Consider the following 20195-nt stretch of genomic DNA (forward strand, 5'->3'; position numbering starts at 1 on the left):
TACTCTCTCCCATAACTTCATTGTATGGCTCATCAGCTTTATTCCTCTGTAGTTGCCACAACTCTGCACATCTCCCTTGTTCTTAAAAATGGGCACCAGCACACTTCTCCTCCATTCCTCAGGCATCTTCTCACTATCTAAGATCCTGTTGAACAACCCAGTCAGAAACTCTACTGCCACCTCTCCTAGACACTTCCAAATATCTACAGGTATATCATCAGGACCGACGGCCTTTCCACTCTTCATCCTCTTCAGTGCCCTCCTCACTTCATCCTGACTAATCTTTGCTACTTCCTGGTCCACAACAGTCACCTCTTCTAGTCTTTGTTCTCTCTCATTTTCCACGTTCATCAACTCTTCAAAGTACTCTTTCCATCTTCCCATCACACTACTGGCACCTGTCAATAGACTTCCATCCCTATCCTTCATCACCCTAACCTGCTGCACCTCCTTCCCATCTCTGTCTCTCTGTCTTGCCAACCGGTATAGATCAGTCTCTCCCTCCTTACTGTCCAACCTAGCATACAAGTCATCATAAGCTTCTTGTTTGGCCTTTGCTACCTCTACCTTCACCTTACGCTGCATCTCCCTGTACTCCTGTCTACTCTCCTCAGTCCTCTCAGTGTCCCACTTCCTCTTGGCTAACTTCTTTCTCTGTATACACTCCTGTACCTCCTCATTCTACCACCAAGTCTCCTTATCTACTTTCCTTCCAGATGACACACCAAGTACTCTCCTACCTGTCTCCCTGATCACATTAGCTGTAGTTGTCCAGTCATCTGGAAGCACCTCCTGGCCACCCAGAGCCTGTCTTAACTCCTTCCTAAAAGTCATGCAACACTCTTCCTTTTTCAGCTTCCACCATTTCGTCTTCTGCTCTGTCTTTGTCCTCTTCATCTTCCTCACCACCAGAGTCATCCTACACACCACCATCCTATGCTGTTTGGCTACACTCTCACCTACCACTACTTTGCAGTCACTGATCTCTTTCAGGTTACACCGTCTACACCAGATGTAGTCTACCTGTGTGCTCCTACCGCCACTCTTATAGGTCACCCTATGTTCCTGCCTCTTCTGGAAGAAAGTATTCACTACAGCCATTTCCATCCTTTTTGCAAAGTCAACTACCATCTGTCCTTCTGCGTTCCTCTCCTGGATACCAAACCTGCCCATCACCTCCTCATCACCTCTGTTTCCTGCACCAACATCTCCATTGAAGTCTGCTCCAATGACAACTCTCTCACTTCTAGGCATGCTCTGCATCACTTCATCAAAGTCCGACCAGAATTTCTCCTTCTCCTCCAGCTCACATCCTACCTGTGGAGCATACCCACTAACAACATTGAACATCACACCTTCTATTTCTAGCTTCAGACTCATCACTCTATCTTACACTCTTTTTACCTCCAGAACATTCCTAACAAACTCCTCCTTCAAGATAACTCCTACTCCATTTCTCTTCCCATCTACACCATGATAGAACAACTTGAACCCTGCTCCTAAACTTCTAGCCTTGCTACCTTTCCACCTGGTCTCCTGGACACACAGTATGTCTACCTTCCTCCTCTGCATCATGTCAACCAACTCTCTACCTTTTCCTGTCATAGTTCCAACATTCAACGTCCCTACTCTCAGTCCTATACTCTTGGTGTTCCTCTTCTCTTTCTTCGTGCGAACGCACTTTCCTCCTCTCCTTCTTCGACCAACAGTAATCCAATTTCCACCGGCGCCCTGTAGGTCAACAGCGCCGATGGCGGTCGTTGTTAACCCGGGCCTCGACCGATCCGGTATGGAAGTCATAGGTTTGATTCGCATCTTTGATTTGGCAAAAGTTTTACGCAGGATGTCCTTCCTGACGCAACCCTTGTATTTATCCGGGCTTGGGACCGGCACAATAAGACCCTGGCTTGTGTCCTCTTGCGGCTACATTAAATGAAGTAAAATACTGTAGTATAATAATGTAACGTTTCCTCTCATTCCACCACAGTGACGTGAATGAGGCACTGATGTGCTTCTTTATAATCACAGGTCTGACAAATAAATTCCTCTGATTTAATTTTATTCCAAGTTTCTGAGTGAACTCAACGAATAGTTAATGTATAACAGCAAAACGTTCAGCGTGCAGCGGTGTAAAAGTGAAATGCTTCCGGGCAGAAACCTAACCTGGACAACATTGGTTCCTACCCAACACATCATCATAGTTCCTACTGGAGGACGACCCCATCAATAATTCATTTATTCATTTTCATAGGTTTGATTGGCATGTTTGATTTAGCAAAAGTTTTATGTCGGATGCCCTTCCCGACGCAACCCTCTGTATTTATCCAGGCTTGCAACCGGCACAGTAAGACACTGGCTGGTGCCCTCTACACTAAAAATCCAAATGGTGTCTACAGGTTTAACTTGGGGGCTGTTAGTTCGTGCTGAAATGTGCCTCCTCAATACAACATGAAGGGAATTCTGCAGTCGTGGGTTTTCCTGATGCAGGAAAGACGCACAGCAAACCCAGCCTTCACTTCTAAAGCACACTGAAGCTGGAGGGGAAGTTTCACAATATTGTTTGTGTAGGATCACTAGTGAATCTGTCATCCCTACGGGGCACCACCCCCCAACAGAGGGTGTTACAGGTGTGTTAATAGCTACACAGTGGAGTAATTGTGCTGATTCGCACACTGAAAACAGACATTAACAAGTGAGTGTGTTGTGTTCTCTCAGTCCTCTGAAAGGCCTTTTCTATTTCCCTTTAAAATAGATGTTGGGACTGACGACGTGGTGGAAGATGTATGCAGATTTATTTGTGCAGCATGTGGCTGAAGGCCAGGACTCATGGTAACGTGACCAACACCATGTGTTGTACAACAGTGACATCTTTTGGTTCTCTGAGGGTCTGTGAAGGCAACCGTCTGAGCAGTCACAGACGACGGGAAACATTTAATAATCAATCAGAGGACTGATCCACGTGACCAGTGTCACTCCTGGTTTCCTGAATGTTCACCTGTGTGTTTAGTTCAGGCCACGCACCAGAGTTCTTCTGGGAATGTTCTTTTTAATCCAGTTGTATTGGGACCAAACACCGACAAAAGGAGTGCCCAATAGTTTTTGGTTTGAAGTTCAGCTTCACGTTCCTGCTTCTGGTCCTCTGGAGTCAAAATGCACTCAAGAAAAAACCAAAGCGGTCTGTTTTCTCTAGACAACAGAAATGTAGATTTTCTGGACTCTTATTTTTGTCTTAGTTTTAACTCCCACCCCCTGTCCCCCCACTTGTCCTATCCTGTCTGTTGTTTCCCTATGATGTCATTGTTTAGTATGTGACTCTCCTCACGTCTTCTGTCCGTCCTGATGCTCTCTCCTCCAGTTTGGTTTCCTCTCCAGAACGTGTTCGACCAGCCTGGGATCTGTCTCCATCATCTCCCCTCCTCCGCTCCTCCTGCCGGTTGAACGCGATCCTCTCGGCTCCACTTCTTCCGCGTCTGCGCCTTCGGACGCCTCTGGTCCGTCAAGCGCGTCAGCGTCACACCGGAAGTAACTATGTCTCACCACAATAAAGGTCCCCTTGTTAAACTAGAGGGACGTGGGCGGATTTTTTTTTATTTTTTATTATCGACTCGAGTTAAATACAGATGTTTTCACTTCCATCCTCTAAAACACTCAATTTTCCGTAAGTCACATCACATTGAAAACAATATCTTATGAACTATAATATTGCACCTCGGCAGCAACGGCATTTTAATTCAATTTTTATTTTTTTTTAATGATCATAATGATTATTATGATCATTATTGATTTCAAAAGTACCCTATGATAAATATTGTTCAGGTTGAATATTCAATGACAGCTGCGTGTGATAGCTGTCAGTCCTAATGCTGACCTCATGTAAATCTAGTTTTGGCTGGATTTTAAACCATAAATATCATCAAATGTCATCTTTATCAATTTTACCACACAACCCAGTGTTTCCTCCTATGGTAACATAAATTCAGCCATAAACTCAAGTTTATCCATGACGTCCTATTGCTTTATATCATTATTCCAGAACCCAAATTACTCTAATTGTACTTACATTTAGTCAAATGATCAAATCAGACTGGTACTTGCTATTTGCAAACATAAGATCACCAATAAATATAAAATAATTTGTGTAACTTAAATTGATTGAATGATTCACTTGCAAACACTTCATTTCTATCCTGTTATGTGGTTTAAACTGTTTACTGCAGTGGTCCAGCACCACCGTGTAGATGAGAACATGCTGAGTAAAAAATCATCATTAAATAGGTAGTACAGTACAACATCCTGTTTCTCTAACCAAATCCTGCTCAATAGTGTTTTGTGGAAGTTTAACTCCTTGTTGCCGACATTGATGACGCAAAGCTTTTATTTTGATAGGATTTCGCGGAAAAACCGTCGTCTTCCGGTGTGGGTGTCACAGACCAGAGGTTCCAAAGTTCCCCCCAGAGTTCCGTGGGGATCGGTCGGGGTTGACGTGGGGATGAGCCTCCTGAGCGGCCTGTCGGAGCACATGTTGGGTCTGGAGGGGGACGAGGACCTGGAGGTGTTCACCCAGGTAAGGGCGCGCAGCCCGCGGACACCGAAGCCTCAGTGCTTCTGCTACGTGGATCCGACCCGAAAGCAGCCCGGAGGTTCTCCTGTGGGTGGTCACGTGGTGTCCATCGGGGGCTCTGAACGGTCCCACGCAGATGTCCTCAGTCAGCTGATCGGTCTGCTGCTTTGGGTGGAACGTTTGGAACTGTTGGCCCAGGTTCATCCACCGCGGTGGTCGTGTTTTCTCGCCTGTAACAGTTTTGTGGCTCCAGGAGTTCACTGGGAGGCTCCAGTCACACTCCTGTCGGGAGATTTCTTCATGTTCTGGACCAAATATCGACAGAAAGTATTAGTATTATTGATAAGTATCGGTTTAGTGTAATGAAGTCCCTTCTGGAGTCGTTGTGAGGATGTTAGAATCTGACTTCAACACACCTGATTTATAAATGTGTGTTATAATGGGGGGGGGGTTAGGGAGTGGGATGGTCTAGGGGTGTTTCTATGTCATTTAACTGATCATGTGTCATTTGTTCACTGGAATCAGATGAAAAGAGTGATGTTTGCCACCAAATAGGATCAACAATTTGGCTTCGAACAATATAAAAATAGTACGTTCTCCTTCTCCTGCAGTGTGATGTAGTTCTGTGTTCAGCTGTGGACACACTGGGCCTGACCTCACCTGCCCTGTGTTAAAGGAACCAACTCCACGTCTGGAAGGAGGTGACGTGGAGCGATAGAGATCCACAAGCTGTGGTCTCATCTGTCAGAGTCGTCTGGCCTGAGTAACATAACGTACTTCAGTGTACTTCACATTCAGACCCAACAGTTCCCCCTGAAGAAGCACTGAGCACCAGAGTCAGAGAAGGACAGTCCTCTAACAGGCAGACCAGAACCCAGACCGGACCCGTCTACCTCCAGTTGGGTTCTAATGCTGCTGTTTACTGTCTGTGCTGGTTTGGCTCGTCTGTCTGCCTGTTTGCAGGAGTAGTTAAGAATTTACAAACTGATGTTGTGGAAGGGTGTGGTGCTGATCCATGACCATCTTCATCCAGAATGTTGTAGGTGTTCCTGTGTTGAAGGATGAGGAGAGAGCAGAGAGAGCTGCCCCAACGTCTGGTCTGAGACCAAGAGGCATTCTCCATGTGTGGAAAAACATAGATACACTTATAGAGCAAAGGCAACATGTGGATGGATGCATGTCTTCAATCAGATGAATGAATGAATACCACTGTTGGATACCCCTGTCATCTCCTGACAAGAAGGTCCTGGATTCAGTAAAACTGAACCTGAGATGTTTGTGTGGAGTTTGTATGTTCTCTGTGTGGAGTTTGTATGTTCTCTGTGTGGAGTTTGTATGTTCTCTGTGTGGAGTTTGCATGTTCTTCCTGTGGGTCCTCCTTCCCCTTAATGTGGGGAAGGGATTGGCTCAAGGCCCTTATCAGGATAAGCAGTTTAGAAAATGAATGAATGAATGAATGAATGAATGAATTTCAAAGTAATACTGACTGCTATGCAGGTCCACATTCCCAGAGGGGTGATTATTTATTGTTGTTGGACGTCATCATGAGGGTTATTTTCTAAGATTCTTAATATGTTCAATAATTGCTCTAAAACTACCAACTAATTTCCCAGTTTGGGATAAATAAAGTCTATCTATCTATCTATCTATCTATCTATCTATCTATCTATCTATCTATCTATCTATCTATCTATCTATCTATCTATCTATCTATCTATCTATCTATCTATCTCTATCTATCTAGCCTTTGCTGGTGTTCGATTGAAGGTTATTTACTGTTGTCAGGTTTCAGGGGTTTCATTTGTCTCAGGTGAAGCTGCTGCTCAGGTGAGATCTGAGGCTCGCCAACATTTTGTTCATCCACAAAAAGTGTGGATGACTGCTGCATGAGTTCTCCATCTGTAGTCAGGCGTTAGTCCAGATGAAATAAGTGTTTATGCCCCATTTATGTATTTGGTGTCTTGTTCTTAGCAAATAGTAGTGATTAAAATTCAGTGCTAAACATAGATCTGTGTTTCAGTGGTCGGGTACATTCTTATTACAAAAGGGGAGCTCACTATGGTGGTTCACTGCGTCTGACGAGGTGAAACCCATTGTGAGATCTTAAAGACACCTCAGAACATTTCTTTGATAGCTCAAGTTGCTTTAGAGATGGACTGGGACATTATTTTGTGTTAGTGTTACCATTATCCTGTTGATTCCTGTAAACCTGCCCATGTGACCTGGTTTAGTGTTGGTTAACAAGCTGAGACACGCGTGCACCGCCCCAATTACATGTATGTAGATATGAACTGTATGGTCTCACAGGCTGATGGGGTTTTGTTATCTGTGTTTCATCACCGTCCCACACACGCCCCAGTGACACTCTGTGGGCTAACAGCACTGACTCTTGTGTTCAGAACAAACCCCAGGCAGAAGAAAGTCCCAACTCCCCCACCTCCATGAACAACCAGTACCGACTCAGTGAGGAGGACGAGCAGCAGGATGTCAACATCAGAGACCTCTTCATCACCGTGGATCATCCAGAGAGCCAAGTCACCGCCATCGAAACCTTCATCATGTACAGAGTTGTTACAAAGGTGTGTTTAAAGCCATTCAGACACAAGTGCAGTATTCTGTAGTATTCTGTAGTATTTTTACTTTTCTGACTTTGGGGAAACATAGTCAACCTGGGCTATTTGGGGTGTGAAGTTTTTGTCATGAGCCTAATTACTTACGTATATTGTTAAACTCTGAGCACACACGTCAGGAATACGCTGGACTGCTGCGTCTGGATATTCAGAAGGTTTGAACCTTTTTTTATTTCTCAGGAAACAGAACGTCTCTATGATTACATCATTTCATATTAATTTGTCATCCAATCCTTTATGGCATTTGGGAGGGGGGTGGAATCAGAAATAATGTCCTGGTCACACACATGCTAACAGCTAGAAACTGTTAGCATGTAGTTTGACATGCTCATGTGTGCTGCTGCCAACACCTTTTCCTGAAACCAAGGTCGACATCCTGACAAGATCCACAAACTCTTGCCAAACTTTGCAGCAGTGGTTCATCTCAGAACCGTTCAGAGTTTGGGCAAAATGATTTGATTCATTACGACTGAGTCTGATTCACTCACCACCCATTCTGTAGTTGGATAAAACATCCAACAGCACTGTAAGCATTGTGAAATCTTGGCTATCTACATGCAGATGAGCCAGATGTGCATGTGATCCACCATGGCATTAACACAGATACCCCCCTTACAATTACAGTTTCAAATCTGATACCCGGAACCTGCTGTTATCTCGTCTGACTTCCATGTGGGCCGAAGTGACAACAGAGTTGGGTGTAGAGGCATTGACGACTGTTGGGTCTCACAGGATTATCACTGCCATGTTTTCACTGAGAGACGGGATGTAAATGAAGATAAACCAGACCCACTATTCTGTGACAGTCTATACAGTCATTTAGACTTTACCGATTCATAGCCGTAGCTATAGCAGTGCTCCTGGAGGAGATATGGATGTTTCTGTGTTTGGTGACAGAAGAAGAGACTTAAGCTGGATGGCGCTAAAGAGAAAAAGTAGTAGATCAGACGTGTCCAAACTGTTGGACACACATGGCTGCTACAGGATGTCCCGGGAAAAACTACAAATTTAAAGAAGCTACTACAGATCTACCAACGGCTACGATGGCAGGAGAGGTTTGAACCAAAATCACTAGAAGGTATTAAACCAGATGGACATTATACATAGCCACAGCCGTAGGGAGAGACCAGCCTCGATCCCACCTCCGGTTTCTTGCAGTCCCTGGTGGAGAATGGTCAGTCTTGATCTGTCTCTCTGCTTGAAGGCCTTGTTTTAGTGGCTTAGCTGGCTTCTATAGAAGTCACTCCTAACAACCAAGACAGTTGTGTTGTAAATGCATCAAATCACTGATAACATTAGCTATGCTACTTGCTGGCAGGCCTGTCATTTAGTTCCATATTAAATCATTGTTGTTAGTAGGATTGGTTCTGTTTGACTCATTACTGCTGTTAACCTAAAGTTGTTCAGGACAGAGGGTTCAGAAAGACAGTAGCTGTCCATAAATTACATGATGCTGTGCTTTTCTTTGGATTTTCATGATCATTTATGATCACAAATAATGAAAGTAATTGTAGCTTTAGCTCTGGATATTATAATATATACAATATTATAATATATACAATAATCCCTCTTTACTCGTTAATGCGTTCCAGGACAACCCCTGAAAAACAAAATTTCACGATATAGCAGGAAACTATTTTATTATTTACAACAATTTAAATGTTTCTGAACCCTCCCCATACTGATATTAAACCACCTGTATTACCTTTTACCACACTCCGACAGACTTTAAAACACTTGTGTATGAAAGAAAACTTTCACGGTCCGAGGTGGCTGGGCGGGGTCGGGAATCAAACTACCGACAACCCGCAGTGGACGACCCGCTCTGCCACTGAGCCACTGCCGCCCCAATAAGGGACTGATCCATCCCTCCATCCATCCATCCATCCCTCCATCCATCCATCCATCCATCCATCCATCCATCCATCCATCCATCCATCCATCCATCCATCCATCCATGCATCCATGCATGCATGCAAGGCCAGGTTGAGCAGGTGTCCTCCTCTAACTCTTTCCAGACCAGCTGGCAGTTTCTCCTGTATGTCCTAGTTCTTCCCTGAGTCCTGCTCCTGGCAGGACTGTCTGGAACACCTCCCTAGGGAGGTGGAACACCTCCCCAGGGAGGTGTCCAGGTGTCATCCGATGCCTGACACACCTCAGCTGGTGACACATCTTCTCCATGTGGAGGTTCTGACTGGTGACTGAAGTCCTCACGCTATCTTTAAGGGTGCGCCCACTCACTCCAAGGAGGAAACTCATTTCTACCAGGTGTGTCTTGTCCTGTCGGTGACTCAAAGCTCGTGACCATAGGTGAGAGTGTGACCACAGATTGACCAGTAAATCAAGAGCTTTTCCTTTTGGCTCAGCTTCTTCTAAACAACAACAGACCTGTATAATAATTACACCCCTTCAGCTGCTGCATCGATCTGCCTGCCAGTCTCATGCTTCAATCACCCCTCAGTGGTGAATTTTACCCCAAGATACTCCTCCCCTTTGGGCAAAGACTCTCCACCGACTCGGAGAGGGCCTCCTGTCTGCTTCCTAGAACTTTTGTCCATAACCAGAACCTGTGGTGGGCCCCAGACCCTGTTTCCAACGCAATCCTCACATGATACCATGAGGGACGGGTTGAACACCTTTATATCCACAAAGCACGTGTGAGCTGATTGGATGGACTTCCATGAACCCTTGAGCACCTGATGGTGAATGTGGAGAGAAGATCGTCTTGAATCTGAGCTTCAACTCTTGGTGTAATCCTCCTCTGTTGGCTGGAATAGACTTTACCTGGGAGTCTGACATGTGGACACTTAGTTGGTATTGATATTTAAGGACATGAGACAGTTTTCCTACCAGGCTGAAGAGACAATGCAGATTGTTTTTGGACTGGACCAGTGGGTCCTGGTACTGATAGTGGGTCCTGGTACTGTTCTTGGGTCCTGGTGTTGATAGTGGGTCCTGGTACTGATAGTGGTTCCTGGTACTGATAGTGGGTCCTGGTACTGATAGTGGGTCCTGGTACTGATAGTGGTTCCTGGTACTGATAGTGGTTCCTGGTACTGATCGTGGGTCCTGGTACTGATAGTGGGTCCTGGTACTGATCGTGGGTCCTGGTACTGATAGTGGGTCCTGGTACTGATAGTGGGTCCTGGTACTGATCGTGGTTCCTGGTACTGATAGTGGGTCCTGGTACTGATCGTGGGTCCTGGTACTGATAGTGGGTCCTGGTATTGATAGTGGGTCCTGGTACTGATAGTGGGTCCTGGTACTGATAGTGGGTCCTGGTACTGATAGTGGGTCCTGGTATTGATAGTGGGTCCTGGTATTGATAGTGGGTCCTGGTACTGATAGTGGGTCCTGGTATTGATAGTGGGTCCTGGTACTGATAGTGGGTCCTGGTACTGATAGTGGGTCCTGGTATTGATAGTGGTTCCTGGTACTGATAGTGGGTCCTGGTACTGATCGTGGGTCCTGGTACTGATAGTGGTTCCTGGTACTGATAGTGGGTCCTGGTACTGATCGTGGGTCCTGGTACTGATAGTGGGTCCTGGTACTGATCGTGGGTCCTGGTACTGATAGTGGGTCCTGGTATTGATAGTGGGTCCTGGTACTGAGTTCTAACTTCTCTCCAGACTTCACGGAGCGACTTTAACTCCAGTGAGTTCGAGGTTCGCCGCCGCTATCAAGACTTCCTGTGGCTCCGGAGTCGACTGGAAGAAGATCACCCCACACTCATCATCCACGTATGTATCCATACACGCCATCAGATGAACACGCGTGTGGAGAACATGTGATCCATGAATTCCTGGAGAGCTGCTGAAGGATCGCTGTTATTTGCATTTTAAAATGTGTTAAAGGAATTTCATGACATGTAATTCATTGGTTTACGTTACGTACTGTTAATATGCACCCTGGTTGGTCTGACTAAAATGCGGATCTAGAACCACATGTAGCCGTAAGCAGGAAGACATTTCTCGCACGATGATTTGTTGATGACCAGTTGATGATCCAAAATAGATAAAAGTTCTCTGCCAAAAGTCAGACTTCTTATTTGCACGGTTTGTGTGTTTTTTTAAATGGCACTGAATATTTTTTCTATATAAAGAGGCTTGTCATTCATAACCCAGTGTGTCAGCCAATCAGAAGCTTCAGTCATTCCTGGGTAGTTAACAGAAAACCAGAGAGAAGAGCTCTGCAGAAATGACTAGAAATGATTCCACCAGTGGATTAATGACCCCATTAGACCGTTTTATGTCTGTATGAGTTTATAGGTTTTAGTGAACAGTGGATGGATCGCAGCAGTTGGTAGTTGGAGCTTAAAGCGTTTGTCTTCTAGGTTTTGTCCACTGGATTGTTGCTTTACTTAGCTACCCCATCAGTTAACAATCAGTTATCTTCAATTAAAAATTATTTGAAGAGACAAATGAAACAAGAACCTTTGAGAGGAGCTGGCTCTCCATCCAGGTGTTGTTCATATTCTTATGTACAAACGTCCAGAACGTTAAAAAAATAAAGTCCTGTCATGATCCTGACTGACAGGACTGTAAGCCAGTCAGAAAGAATGAATAAATAAATACTGTTATTTACAATGTACACATTCAGATTGTTAAAACCAATACTTTTATCTGTAACCTTATTACAACCAAACGAGGATAGACCCCGTCTCAGGATGAAAATCAAAGTCATGTTGTCACGCAGCGCTGTTACCAAGTCAATTAGTCTGAAGCTTCCTCATCACTTCACACACAGTAGAGGGTCCAACCCCAGGCTGCAGAGAAATAAACTGTTGTGGACGAGTTTTCCTGGACACTAACCAGCCCTGACTTTGTGTATCTTTAGCCGCTGCCTGAGAAGTTTGTGATGAAGGGAATGGTGGAACGCTTCAACAACGACTTCATCGACACCAGGAGAAAAGCTCTGCATCGCTTCCTCAACAAGATCTCTGAGCATCCCGTCCTGTCGTACAGCCAGCACTTCAAAGTCTTCCTCACCTCACAGGTGCGTCGCGCCCACCTGTAACCTGGTACAGGTTCTTCTACAGTAAAAATAAGAAATGACTATCATTGAATGACTTTCTGTGAAACAGTAAACCATATCTTTTTAACCTTCTTCATGCCATAATCTACTTCACAATTTTTAGTTTCTTTGTATTGTGTAGTAGTTAGCAGATCAGTGATGGCATAAATGTCACCTCCTTGCTGAAGAAAATAATATTTAAAATATGTATAGGTTCATGTTTTGAATTGACACAAATACAATGAAATCCTTAAATCATAAGTTAATGACTGGAAGACTTCAGCATGTCACACGTTCACCGCTCCCGACACGGAGTGTTCATCCTCATTTATACTCTTTTCATCATGAAGATTGGAAACACTGCAGTTAAGGCTTTGAAACATTAATAAACACACCCCTGATGTCAGTCACAATATACTATTAGTGTTTTTATATTTAGGGTTTCTCATTCATAAACTTGAGTAAGAACTAGCTGCTCCTGCTCTGTACTGACTCCAGGTATTTATTTAGGACATGTAGATGATATGTTTTACCTTATTATTATTATTAGCAGTGGTTTTCTGTTCATTAAAGCCACGCTGTGTCCCACAGGAGCTGCTGTCTGTCAGGAAACAGGGTCCTGGCTTCCTGAGCAGGATGGGGGAGACGGTGAGAGCCGTCGCTCAGTCGGTGCGAGGCCCAAAGAGCCGGCCGGAGGAGTTCACTGTGATGCAGGAATACGTGGAGGAATTCAGTAACAAGATGTGTGCAGTGGAAAAAATCAGCCAGCGGATCGTCAAGGAGCAGAGAGGTAGTTACAGAAGTCATGGCCACAAATAATGACCTGAAAAGATTCATTGGAACTGAAATTCTGCACTTTGTCAATAGAAACTCAGAAATGCTGCAAATCCCGTCCAGTTGGGATGAATAAAAACATAAATACTGTGTAAAAAAATGTCCAATCAGAGCTGACGTCGACTAACAGCAACACAACCTGAAAGAAATGTTCCTATTTCTCCCATCGATTGATTGAAAATGGAATAATGTGGAATGTTGAAGTTGAATTAACAATTTTTGTAGTATAAATTTTGCACCAGGGATTTTCTATTAACAGGATAGAATCAGCAACATATCTCAATAAACAAGCATTAATCACTTTTCCAATAATTCAATCAATAACAAACAAACAACAAAGAGTTTTATCTGTCATGATACAGGGATGGTACAATGAAATTGAAAGGCCAGATGGAAGTCGGCCTAGAGCCGCTGCACCCCGGGTGCGCCGCCACTGCGGGCCAACATGACCTAATATTCCTGAGACGCATGTTTTTCCTGATAATGGGGGGAAACCGGAGAAAACCCGTTTAGACACGGAGAGAACACGCAAACTCTTCACAGGAAGGCCGTGGTGGAAATGATGGGGTTTGACCCCTGACCTTCTTGCTGTGAGGCAGCAGTGCTAACCACTACGCCACCGTGCCGCCTGGATGAATAATGAATTGTGTACAAACTCTGCCTCATTAAACGTGGTATATAATAATGACATCACATTAAAACAAACAGTACTTCATGAACATAATCTCCAGTTCCCCAACACAGTCCACAGAATTACCCAGAAGTCAGTCTGAATGCAGCGAAACCTGCAAACGTATTGATCAGGACGCGACCGAGAGGCCGCTGCCTCGGGATTGATCAATAGTGGGAAGAAAGGAATGAGAAAGAATAATCCATAAAGATATAGGAAGGAAAATAACACGTCTGGACAGGACAACGAAAGAAGAGTCTGAACAAGACCCAAAGACAGCAACACTGTTCCATCATTCATGTGTTCACTCCCCATTTTAATCTGTCAGCCTGTCACATGATCCCCAGGATGTTTTTTGTGGTAACAGCAGATTCTCAAACTCTGATGACGCTTCCTTTCACAGCTAACACACACGTCTTAAGGGTGGGGTAGGCACTGATAGGAGCTTCCCGACTGTCTTTTGGGAACAACCGGCACAGAGACAATGGTAGAGTTCACCACCGTCACCAACATCACCCCTCCATTAGTAACAGAATGTCTCCATTACCTGTTTCCTCTCTAAGAAACATGTTCAGAAAAAACTCAACGTTCTGAGAGCTTTTTGAGATACGAGTCGTCGTTCTGTTGGTCTGTGTTTCTGTCCTTCGTTTCTTTCTCAGACGTAGCTCATGTGTGCCTGTGGCTTTTGTATTATTTATGTTGTGTTATGTTTTGTTTATATGTATATGTGTATATATATATATAATGTGGGTGTGTGTGTGGGTGTGTATATGTATGTATGTATATGTATAAATTTGACAGAATCATCATCCACCTGGTTCATGTTTAAACCTCCTTTTTGCTGACAGAGTACCTGGATGAGCTGAAGCAGTGCAGTCCCGCCTACACTCGGTGGGCGGAGTCAGAGGAGGTCATATCGGAGTCGCTTAGGGGCGTGGCCAGCTGTGTGGAGCGTTGTGGTCACGAAACAGAGGAGCAGATCCAGCATCTGTCTGAGGTCCTCGTCCCCATCCTGCGTGAGTGTATCCTCTGTGCTGAGACGGTGAAGGTGAGGACACACACACACACACACACACACACACAGGCATCCTACACTCAACTGCACCAGAGGGTATGGAGGCAAGTGGACCAGCGTGAAGTGAAAACACTTTTTTATTTCTGCTATGAGAGAAGTCCCTAAACGTACAGAAAGAGTTTGTCTGAGATGAACCCACTAACATCTAACACAAACACTGTCTTTGATGGTCTGTAATAAATCACTCATTTTCAAGTGTGTTCAACTCAATAAAGTTAATTTCTAGCAGAACATAAAGTATGTTTTATGTTTTGCTGGAAGTAATCGCTATCTGATTCACTCCTGTCTCAGCCGTGATGTTCTCCATCAGCTGATGGCGTCTTCATGATTCCTGTCAGATGTTCATATTCCACCATTAGGATGGGTGTCACCTGTCTTCATCTCCACAGGTGTCACCACCAGATACTTCTTTTCTCCTTAACCTCCAGTCGTTGGTTGCTCCCCCAGCCTCGTCCTGCTCACACACAGCATCTACTGAACTAGTTTGGAGCTTCAGTCCAGGTTTATTAACATCCTCCAACCAGCCCCTGAGTCCTACTAATGACCTCCAGGCCACAGTGAAGGTTGATGGGAGCAGGACGACCAGCATGACTCCCACCTCCAAACACTGTCATGCTGACATTTTCTGCTGCTGTTGTCCTGGTTCTATCGCTGACCAGGACCTTTAGGGTTCATATCTCTCTTCCACCGTCTTGAACATTTTTGTTCATTCTGTTAAGGACTTGCTTTTACACAGTTAACACCGTTTTTGGATGACTGACACCTCGAAGTAGGTTGTTTAAATTCCCAGCGGTTCCAGTTGTCATGATTTTAAAACATGATTGGACGTTAAGGGCCCATATTAAACCCTTTGTAATTAGATGCATTCAGCTGCCAGATGTCCAGCTACACTGTATTTGAAATGTTTTGCCCCAAACTGACCCGTGGTCTCAATGAAGTGGGCCTCCTGTCAAAACGCTCTGTTTGTCTGGGCGGGTCGTTATATTTTAATGAGCCCCTCTATCAACACCTGCTAAGTCCTCCCAGATGGGGTTCACCTGTGACCCGTGCACAATGCTTCTGTCCACTCACACTTAGCACTAGCTCCAGAGCTTTTAAACTGACTACGTATTTCTCTCTTATGTTTTATGATATACAGGTAGTCGTCGACTTACGACCTGTGCAACTTACGACCGACCGACTTTACGGCCACAATGTCCGGGTAACGCGGGCATTCCCTCCAGCCACAGTACTCACGCTCTGAGCCTCCCGCGCTCTCTCCAGTCCCCACGGCGCACACACGCTGTTCAGTCACACTGAGATCAGCAGCCCAGCCCACTACTGATGGGCTGGGCTGCTTGGGAGGCTGTGACGGAGAAATGTATGAATGACGTATGGAAAAACTGTCAAGCGTTACGTGAACTCTTCTGCTGGATTTGAAAGTGACGAAGAACTTGATCAGATTCGGGAGAAAATAGTGAAACTGGCAAAAAACCTCTCCTTGGAGAACTGACGAATGATCGCGCTGTAAGAAGAACTGATCGCGCTGGAAGAAGAAAGAGTGGAAGAAGAAGAGAGAAGAGAAGCAGAGAAAGAAGAGGAGGAAACAGGAAAAATGTTCACCACCAAAGGCTTGTCAGAAGGCTTTTCCCTGTTGAATAAACTCCGTGCACACTTTGAAGAAATGGACATAGAACATAGAAACATTTGCAAGGATTGAACGGATGGCAAACGACGCTTTCCATCCATATCGTGAAATTTATGAGGAGAAAAAGAAACGAACAATTCAGACAAAGCTCACAATGATTATAAAGATGGTCTCCCGCTCCCACCAACCCACACGCTGCCCCAGCTGACGATCCGGACGACCCCCAGCCAAGAACCAGTGCTGCTGGATTGAATTTTGACTTAAGAGTCGATTTACGACCGATCTGTCGGTCCCAATCGTGGTCGTAAGTCGGCGACTACCTGTAACTTAATTTTTCTGAGGTAATCATGGAGCTACTTTCTCAGTCAGCCGAACTCCCAGAGGGTCTGTGGAGACTAACGGTGTTTGCAAATGAGGAAAAACCAGTGGAGGAGTACAGACAGGGGATAGTAAAAGTCGTGTAACCAGACAGTCGTCATGGACAATGAGAGGTGGCTGACGAGACGGGAGAGCTAAGGTGACGCAGTCTGATGGTTACAATCCTGGATATCCAGACTTCGTGCTGACAGGGCTAATGCTGGAGCGATAAAACAAAACGTGGAGGTCTTGTTCTCCTGAACTACAGCTGTTGGCTGTCGGGCGTCATCCCTGCGTTGCCCCCGTCCATTAACTCTACGGTCACAGTGAGCAGGATGAATGGAAGCTAGGACACTATAACTGTACATACCTGTGTATACATTTTCATCCTCTTATCTAATCTCTATTATGATTTCTTTTTAGCGCTTCTTTCTTAAATTCTACTTATTCTGACATTCTCTGTGGTTTTTGTTTCTGGAGCAGAACAACGATAACGAAAAGCAATTCTCCCCTCGGGGATCAATAAAGTATCAATATAGCACTTTACCCATCCTCATTAGAGACTGTCAATAAGAAAAAACTTGTGTGTGTGTGTGTGTGTGTGTGTGTGTGTGTGTGTGTTCGCTATGATGCTGAGGACACACACACAGACACACACACACATAGTCAGGCTACACACACATAGACCAAAGCAGAGCTAACTACTTATCCAAATGCTAGCTGACTTCAACAGCTTGTGAAGAACTTTCAGCGTCTCGCTCTCACCCAGGATGTGACCACACACTGTTCCTCTATCAGTCACTCCCATCGTTACGTCACAACGAGCGCTGATCTGAAACGGACCATTTTTTTTGGACTTCAGCACAATTTTCAGTTTTACTGTTGATGCAGGAAGCATTTGTTTCCCAGATTGTAGGAGTTGTTAGGGAGGACCACTGTGTGTATGTAGAGACCTGAAAAAATGTGTTGTCATCATCAGACCCCTTTACGGGTCATTTTAAGCATTTCCTTGATGTCTTTCAGGCCGTCATGAGAAGGAGAGACAACATCCAGGCTGAGTTTGAAGCCAAGAATGAGGCTCGAGCAAACAGGAAAGATGAACAAGAAGCAGTGAGTAAACATGGATGAAAAGTACAATCAGAAACACACACCCCCACTTCCTGCTGATCCTTCAAAGCCCACCAATATATTTGTGTACCTTCCACTAATCTTGCCAGAGGATAGGTTTAATCATGTAGCAGATGAAGGGACTCTCCCATGGGGCCATCCTCAGCTAACGCTGCAGAGGAAGCAATGATTCATGGGAGGATTACTGAGTATCCACGCTCGTCCAGTGGAAATCTCTCAGCTTAGTGGGAACATGAACTGTCAATATTATTTCACACTGAGCCCAGCAGCTAATTGTGACATAATAAATTAAATCTTATCCACTTCAGATGATGACTTGCTTCAAAATCTTCAGAGTATTAAAGGTCATTAAAGGCAGAACTACTTTCACACATTTTTCTTACCACGGGTCACTTTAGCAACAGTCCCTGAGTTCATTTTGAAATTCATCTTTCAGAATTTCATTATGAAGCAGGACTTAATTTTTACCTCACCATCTTGTCTTTCAAAGTGTTTTCACATGTATGAGCAGACGTGCGTGTGAACGCCACAGCTTTAATCCCATTGTCTGTCTGGGTTCATCAACATTTAAATTACCATAAATAATACATTAAATACTTTGTCGCTATGTCGTGAAATTTCATTGGTGGACCTGGGACGCATTAAGATAAGAGATGTCTTCACTAAACTGACAATGTGTCACGATAAGGTCATTTAACAGAAACGTTTTGATGTTTCTGACCGGCAGCTGCAGGAAGAGGTCGACAGTCTGGCCAATCAGGTGGAGCTGGCTAACCACGCCTTGAAGGGAGATTGGTCGCGCTGGCAAAACAGCCTGAGAGCTGACCTCAAATCAGCCTTTATCTCCACCAGTGACAAGAACATTGAGAACTATGAAAAGGTGAGCTATGGATTTGATCAATGTCTTCGTTTCAGGAGCCCCCATTCCACAGACCCCAAAGTCCTGACAGGTGTTGTAGTTGTAAATCCTTCTGGATGCTGCATTAAACTGGCACCGCTTTGTGTTACCGCAGATCCCAGACTATCCTAACGATAAGCCGCAGGCATTGAGGTGTTGTCACATGACATATTTACTCAGACAGACTTTTAAACATTTCATTGTCCCGCCGTGTCCAACGTCTGGAAAACAATTCACTGATGCCGAACTTGCAGGCAGGAGCTTTCCTGCTTCAAACAGCCAAATCCATTTCCTTTAACTTAAACGCTGCATCACCTGACTTTGCTTGAGTCTACATAATTTATATATATATATGTATGCAGTATATATAGTATATGTACATATATGTAGTATATGTACATACAGTATATATATATGCAGTATATATAGTATATGTACATATATGTAGTATATGTACATACAGTACATATATATATATATATATGTACACAAGGTTTATAAAAATATGGTTATACTCTGTTCTGTATTTCATATCTACATAAACTCACTGTATTTTCCGTGTGTGTAAAACTGGGCTTCAAACTGTCCAGTTTTAATCGTCATGCGAGGACAGATGACCTGATCTTTGTTCTAAAGGAAGTTAGAACTTCAACAGAAATCGTGAACCTCTACAGTCTGATAGTGTGTGATAGTGATATCTGATGATGTGTGTGTTTTCTTTCAGTGCCTGGCCGTGTGGGAGTCATTCCTGTTGTCTCAGAGAGAGGAGTCCATCCAGCAGACAGATGGAGACGACGCCACATGAAGTGTCCAAATATTACTAACTCAAAAACGTAAATCACGCCGTCGGTCCATCACGTTTATCACGTACACTTTGGACCAGTGACCACTTACCAGATCATGTCTGTACGAAACAAACACATTTCATCTCTCGTCTTCCTGGCTTAAAAAAGGTTGAATTTATTATTAAAGTGACGTCTGTTAATTTGATCTCATTACAGCAAATTCACCACAACCAATGTTGGCATTTTGTATGGTTCTACAAACTATGGATATGTTATATTGTGTTGTTTCATTTTTATAAATTTTCCATTTGCATACTCAAATTCCATCCGTCCAATTTTATTTGTACAGCCTAATTTCACAAGTAACAATTTTCTCTGAGGGCTTTGCAATCTGTAAAAGGTATCGCCGTCCACCTTCAACCCTCAAACTAGGTGAGGAAATAGATTCCATGGCTGTTATATCACCACTGATTTCTATAAACAAGTTGAAGTTTCGGTTTATAATCCGATGCAGCTACGCAGTGGTCTGATCGGGTTTAGACCACAGGTGTTTGGACCTGGTTAGTCTGGCACGAACATAGCTGCGAAATGTCACAACCTCTCCTTAAAAATAAGTG

At 44.3% G+C, this 20195-nt stretch overlaps 1 protein-coding gene across 1 annotated transcript; it reads left to right on the forward strand.

Moving 5' to 3' along the window:
- The first annotated feature begins 4416 nt into the window (after nucleotides 1-4416).
- snx7 (sorting nexin 7) lies at nucleotides 4417-19899 on the forward strand. Its single transcript, XM_068304470.1, has 9 exons — nucleotides 4417-4564; nucleotides 6961-7140; nucleotides 10821-10931; nucleotides 12028-12186; nucleotides 12796-12994; nucleotides 14557-14756; nucleotides 17791-17877; nucleotides 18623-18775; nucleotides 19518-19899. Exons 1-9 carry the CDS (start codon nucleotides 4490-4492, stop codon nucleotides 19596-19598), a joined length of 1245 nt encoding a protein of 414 aa, XP_068160571.1. The 5' UTR covers nucleotides 4417-4489; the 3' UTR covers nucleotides 19599-19899.
- The last annotated feature ends 296 nt before the right edge of the window (nucleotides 19900-20195 follow it).

This window comes from Antennarius striatus, chromosome 20 (assembly GCF_040054535.1).
Source record: "Antennarius striatus isolate MH-2024 chromosome 20, ASM4005453v1, whole genome shotgun sequence".
Classification (NCBI taxonomy): domain Eukaryota; kingdom Metazoa; phylum Chordata; class Actinopteri; order Lophiiformes; family Antennariidae; genus Antennarius; species Antennarius striatus.